The following is a 6385-nucleotide window of genomic DNA, read 5'->3' on the forward strand; positions in this document are numbered from 1 at the left end:
GCCATCAGATTCAAAAACAGAGGTGTGTCTCCATCCCTGCTTTCTTCCCTACGCCCTCCGCATTCAGGAAATGTGGCAGCTGGATGCATCTAGAATTTAAAGAGCATTTTGCTCCAAACCAAGAAAAATTTTAGAAAAATCATTATGTACCACATCTATTTTCTGAAACACCACTGAATATTGATTCAATCACAGTATGTGCATGTGTTAAGATGGCCATAATTTCAAGCAATAAAATGTTCCTTGCTCAATAAGCCATCAACTTTCCCCTGTGTTATTAAAGAATGGCCCATGCAGTATAATCACCAAACCTTTATTCTAGTCAAAGCTCCAACTTTCAAGTAGATTCTGTACTGGCATGTTGATTTGACCTAGTCAAATTGCAGAATTAAGAGGAATTTCTTTTCGGTGCCTTTTTGTTCAGTGGATTTTATCTTTCAAGGGTGTTAGGTTCAATAGGAGACATAAAGCAAAGGTCAAGAATCATCAGAATTACTCAATAAGATGCCTTAGTGAGTAAGGAAAGGGTTAAGGTATAGGCAGGGAGAGATAGGAGGCCCCTGACCCCCCTGACTCGGCTCACAGAAGGGGCTATATGACCAGGTTCAAAGAAATCCCAAATGTGGAGAAAGGCTGAGGGATACAAAACCAGAGATGAGGGAACAAACCAGACCACCTGGCCCTGAATGTGAGGGAGTATTTTTTTTTGGCACCTACATTGTAATCGCAGAAAATGACCGGATCTCAAAGAAGAAGTAAGCCAATAAGGTAAGCCAAGTCCTTGCTCAAACCAAAATGGCACAAGAATCTTAAGGCCACAAGCTTCCCAGTCAGTTCTCAACAAAAGACTTCCACTAAAACCCCACAGTGGCAATCCATTCAGGACCTCTCTCACTCTGGAGAGCTTTCTCTTTCTGTTTCTGCTCTCACCTTCACTTAATAAACTTTCACTTTGGGGCGCCTGGCTGGCTCAGTCAGTTAAGTGTCTGCCTTTGGCTCAGGTCATGAGCTCAGGGCCCTGGGATCTAGCTCCTCCTCTGGCTCCTAGCTCAGCGGGGAGCCTGCTTTTCCCTCTCCCTCTGTGCTCCCCCTGCCTTGTTGTGCTCTCTCTCGTGGTCATTTACTCTCTCTCTCTCAAATTAAAAATAAATAAATAAGTAAATAAACTTGCACTTCACCCTTCTGTATCCACAAGATTCATTCTTTGATTCCGTGAGACGAGAACCCTGTAACCCTGTAACATTAGGAAGCACTGTGTTGGATGCTGTCCACCACTCACTAAGGCCAGAACAACATATTTTTCCTCCACACTGTTGGGGCAGATTGTGTTTATTTTCTGATAGCAGGTGAAGTCAATGGCTTGTACTAGAAGAATGAAAACTGCCCCACTTGCAACCCTAGCATTCCAGTCAGAGTGTGGAGGTAGGAAGCAGACTCCCCGCTGAGGGAAGTCCCACCTCCCATGTCATCTCTCCAGGGCACGTGCTTATTGAGGAGGGTGGTGGGTGGGCAGAGTCACTCCCACTCCTCAGTTTCTCTCGCTTTTGTTGAGCACAGACAGTGCACGTACACAGGATGCAACGCTGCTGCGTTTCAAAGTTCCTCCCTTCCTCTCCACTCCCAAGGGTTCTACACCTTCTGACCCCCAGCAATCCAGTGACTCTCCTTCTAGAACCCTGCCAGAGGCTGCCATTGGAAGCAGGGCCTGCTAACCATCTCTGGCCAACCAAAACGTACTTGTCCTATGCTCCAAACCATCAGAGCCCTGCTACAACCCTGATTTTTAACATGATAAACTTGATTCATGCCACAATATCAGCATGTGAAAATGGTTTAAAGTATAACACTTGCAAAAAAATAAAAAATTAAAAAATAAAGTATAACACTTGCAATGATAATCAGGCCCATACCAGACTTTCTAGGGCCTTAAATAAAAGCAAAAACTGGACAAAGATGTCTCCCCCCACTTCAACCCGGCTTAGTTATTGAACTTATACACAGACCTCTGATAGAAAAAACAGATTTTAAAAAAGCTAATTATTTTATCAAGTTTTATAAATATTTTACTTTACAGACTCATTTATGTGCTTTAAACTCCAAACCATTTAAGATGAACATGTGATTCATGTTGAAATTAATAGTTTCTATCTGCTTAACATTTTATGCTAAAAGGAAAAAAGAGAAAATATAGTTTATGCCTTAGCATACACTAGGTATTTTTTCTGAGTATTATGTTTTTCTTAAAGGCCTAAATTCTTATATCTCATTTAAGTGAGAGATAATAGGACTTACAGATTTTTTAAATTTAATATTTAGATTAAAACTTACAAATTTTCCAAAACATTATTATGTGTGTTTTCTCTCCACACCTTTCTAATATAGTAGGTGTCTGTCATGAAAGAGAGCTTTGGTTTATTTTCTGCTAACAATTAGTAATGAATTTCAGAAATGACATTTTTATTTGCTTTTGTTTTCAGAGTTGTGGTGATTTAAGAGGGTTATTAATAACATTTTTCTGTCCTCTAGAATTGCTCTATAGAATAGCTTCTCACTGGTCTTTTCATTTCATTCAGCAAGGAAAGAGCAGAAGTAACATAAATTTAATCTCAATATACATAAAGAGACAAACAATATTAAGCAGACCATAAATTTATTGTCTCCTAAAGCATGCCTAAAAATTGCAGGTAAAGCAAAATGGTCAGGGTGCCGTGTAGATCATCACGGTCTTCCTACTGTGTGCGTGTGGGTGTGTGTGTGTGTCCAGGAACTGCTTTGATCGCAGCCAGAGAGGCTGAGTCTGTGTCCCCCAGGACTCTATGGGCAGTGCCACAGGGAGTAGCAACACATGATAGGAGAAAAGTTCTGAAGTGTGGTTCTCCACCCAGTTCTGCCATGTAACAACTTATGTAACCACAGACAAGTCACTTCTTCCCTGGGCCTCTGTTCCTCAACTGACTACCAGGAGACTGACTTGAAGAAAAGTCAAGGTTCTGGCCAGTTCTAGGAGCCCAGGATTCCCTTTTTCTATAAGCATATAGTAGGCACTGGACACACCTGACCACCCAGCAGCCTGGCAAAGATTGCCCATTCTGGGACAAAAAAAGACTAAGGACATCTGGTTCGGCATACTACCAACTCTGGCATGGGTCAAAACAACCTGCAAAAGGCGTAAATGTCAGCATATTGTATTGCTGAGATATGAATAATTTAGTATCTCAGGGCAGCCTCATTATCTGCCTGTGGTCACCCTGAAAAAGCAAGAGATAATCTGAGAGGAGCATTTGCATGAGGCTTATTAGTTCATAGTTCTGGGCTCCTTCTCATCTTTCAAGGCCATGCCCAGCCCTTTCTGGCTGCCTTGCCCATGCCTGAGGGGCTGATGTTCAATCACTCCTTGTCAGGAAGAGCATGTATTCTCCAGGTGGCCACTGGTATGAGCAGCCACCTGCCTGCCTGGTCACATCAAGGGAGGCCCCTTTTCAGGCCTTGGAAAATTCCTGGAAATTCCAGGTCTCCATGTTTGAATAGACAGCCTTTATCAGTCAGGGGATAAAAATGAACTGAAACTATGATTTCTTGGTCACTGTACTTCCATTATGAAATTGCAACGGGGTTTAAAAGATGGAGATCTTAAAGAGCTGAAGAGGAATATAATCAGAGACCCTAGAAACAAGACTTTCCATGTCCCAAGAAAAGCAGCATTTTAAAAATTAATGTTATTCTAGAGCTCACTGGTAGGATGAAATATATATTCTCAGGGAGGGGGTAGGGAATAATAAAATCTAAAAGAAGATACTATGAGAATATGTTCTATGACAACCAGGCAACCAAATAGACAAAGATGATCTCTGAAAACCAAAACCCCTTACATATTTATAGTCTGAGGAAGGCAACTGATTTGACAGAAATGTTCAAACTGGTTTCCCTGCAGATTACCCCATTTGAATATAACAAATGAATTCCCCATACACAGTTGCCATGGCAGCCAGTAATATATCGGTCCATGCCCAGGCCCTCTCGGAGCCAGGCAAAAGATTGGGACAAGAAGCTAGAAGATGTATTGAGGCCTGACCTCTGGTTTAGTGCTTCTCTCTTAAGCTTTCACATGTGGTGCCTGTGCTCCTGGACATATATGTGGAGTCAGGCACAGAGACATCTCCGTCCGGAGGAGCGGAATCCTGAACAAATCAGGGTGGGCCTAGTGAGCATGAGGCAATCCACCTGTCCTAATATGCTAATTTCATATATTGCCATTACTATGTCTTTGCCATTTTCAGTCTCATGGGGGAATGGGAGTTGCAGGGAATTGACTCTCTTGCATCCAGATACACACATTCATTACCATTAATAAAGAAGGAAAAGGCAGGATTACAGTGGATACAGTGGCGCTCTTCTCAGGTTCTCACTTCAGAGCACATGCTGCCAGGAATCCTGGCTGCTCTCTGCTCCCAGCTCCAGGTAGTACCTCTCACTGGGAATCTCCCGCAGCTCCGGGGAACTGCTTCCCCTTAGGTCACACCCCTGCCCAAGGTGGCACCCAGCTGCGACTGGCTGATGCCGAGATACAATCCGCGACGGCTCTGCAAGAGCACCCCAGCTCTCCATCTCCTGGAGAATGGGCAGTGGCCTCTGTTGCAAGCACACTGCCGTCCCATGTCTTTCTCGCCCAATCCTGCCTTCCGTGCTTCCTCCCAGGTCTAGCTCCTGTAAGAACTCTCCGATACACCTGCCACATGTGACGCCCAGAGTCTGTTTGAAGGGAACCCAATCTAAGATGAAGATGAATGAACATGAATGGGCTAATCCAATCTTGCCAAGCCAAGTAAACCTTGGGTTAGCAATTTTTGAAAATGAGTTGCAATCAATTGGAACATGTTTTCTATGAAATGTTCCCAGTTTAAGGAAGAAAATGACCTTTTCCAAACTGTATTCCTATATTCACTCTGTATGAGAAGAAGATTATTAAACTTTTGAAAAAGAGAAACATGAATATTTTCAGCTCACAACCTACCTAGAAGAACTGTGGAGGAGAAAGTCACATCTGGTAAGGCACTTGTGACACACAGGAGGGACCAACTCCTCGTATGTGTATCTTACACTATTTAGGCAACAGTGCATCTGCTTGTCCCTGGTACTCTGTTTAAATGGATGGGTACCCAGCGGGAGCCTCTTACCTCCAGGACCAGCCACAGCTGTCCTCCCACACAGTGATCCGCTTTGTAAAACATCCCATAAAACTTTACAACATTGGGATGATTCGGAAGAAACTGCAAAATGTTGTATTCTGCTTCAATCTCTTCATCCATATCCTACACAGTGTAAAAAATGCACGTTGGATTAAGTCTAACATCTGGGGAAGGGTTCAGGTATGATATCATTAATAAAGCATATTTATTCTGTATTTTTAACGTCATCATTACTGTATCTTGAAAATACCTAACAATGGACATTCACATCCCAAATAAAACCTTCTAGTTATTACATTAATAAAATGTCATTATATCCTTTCCTCTTTAATAACACTATTACAAATAGCTATTTTATTTTAAAACATCTGATTTTTCAAAGTAGTTAAGGAGAAGTAGCTTGAAGGGACCCAACCCAGCTTAGGACACTTTATAACTTCACTGTGCAAGACAGCTTCCAGCATTATAACCTAAGTGCTCAGTGCTCTAAAAGAAGATGAATGAATACCACAAGTCTAGGACACTCTGTAACTTACAAAGAGACTAGACTCTGCATAAGGGAGTGAAATACATTACTCTTTCCAAGATAACTTTTGAAGAACCCAAAGGGTTAAAACCAAAACAACAGTAAAATGGACAAGAAACAGAAATTCAAGGAATTTTTTAACTCCAAATGGAATCCCTTCTTTCAGATGAGCTGACAAATCATGACTCATTTTGAAATTTCATGCCAGGTTTCATGAAAATCATCCCTAGAACCAGGAAAGAAGCTGAAAGCTTAATGTGCATGAATTATATTGTGGTTTCAATTTACTACCATTACTTACACTGATTGGATCCAAAATTTTCACTGCAGCCAGGCTCCCATCTCTCTTGTTAGTTACCTTATAGACCTTGCCATAGGTGCCTTTACCTATGGTCTCTATAATTTCCCAGGTATCAGTGGGATCTGGAAGTGATTCAAATCCAAGCATTGTGGGGTTGTAATGAAACAATCCATACAGATGCTTCCTGATGGGGAGAAAAGTTTGTTATGTACAACAGATCACAGGACTGGGGGCATTGGGCTTTCAAAACAAGAACATTCGTGTAAAAAAAAGATTTTATTTATTTATTTGAGAGAGAGAGCTCTATAATTTATTATAAAATAAATTTTATTTATTTATTTGAGAGAGAGAGCTCAAGGGAGCATGAGCAGA

The 6385-nt window shown here is 41.7% G+C and overlaps 1 protein-coding gene across 1 annotated transcript in view; it reads right to left on the reverse strand.

Moving 5' to 3' along the window:
- Positions 1–6163, reverse strand: part of LOC141370862 (myosin-IIIb-like) — a 34063-nt gene extending 27900 nt beyond the window's left edge. Inside the window, exons 1-2 of the mRNA XM_073882708.1 lie at positions 6014–6163; positions 5175–5309 (exon numbers count right to left, since the gene is read on the reverse strand). Of these exons, the coding sequence (XP_073738809.1) occupies positions 5175–5309; positions 6014–6160 (282 nt within the window). The 5' untranslated portion in view covers positions 6161–6163. The remainder of the gene's footprint in view (positions 1–5174; positions 5310–6013) is intronic.
- Between the last annotated feature and the right edge of the window lie 222 nt (positions 6164–6385).

The sequence above is a fragment of the Callorhinus ursinus genome, unplaced genomic scaffold (genome assembly GCF_003265705.2).
Source record: "Callorhinus ursinus isolate GAN/ISIS: 27379988/994484 unplaced genomic scaffold, GSC_fseal_2.0 scaffold2, whole genome shotgun sequence".
Taxonomy (NCBI): Eukaryota; Metazoa; Chordata; class Mammalia; order Carnivora; family Otariidae; genus Callorhinus; species Callorhinus ursinus.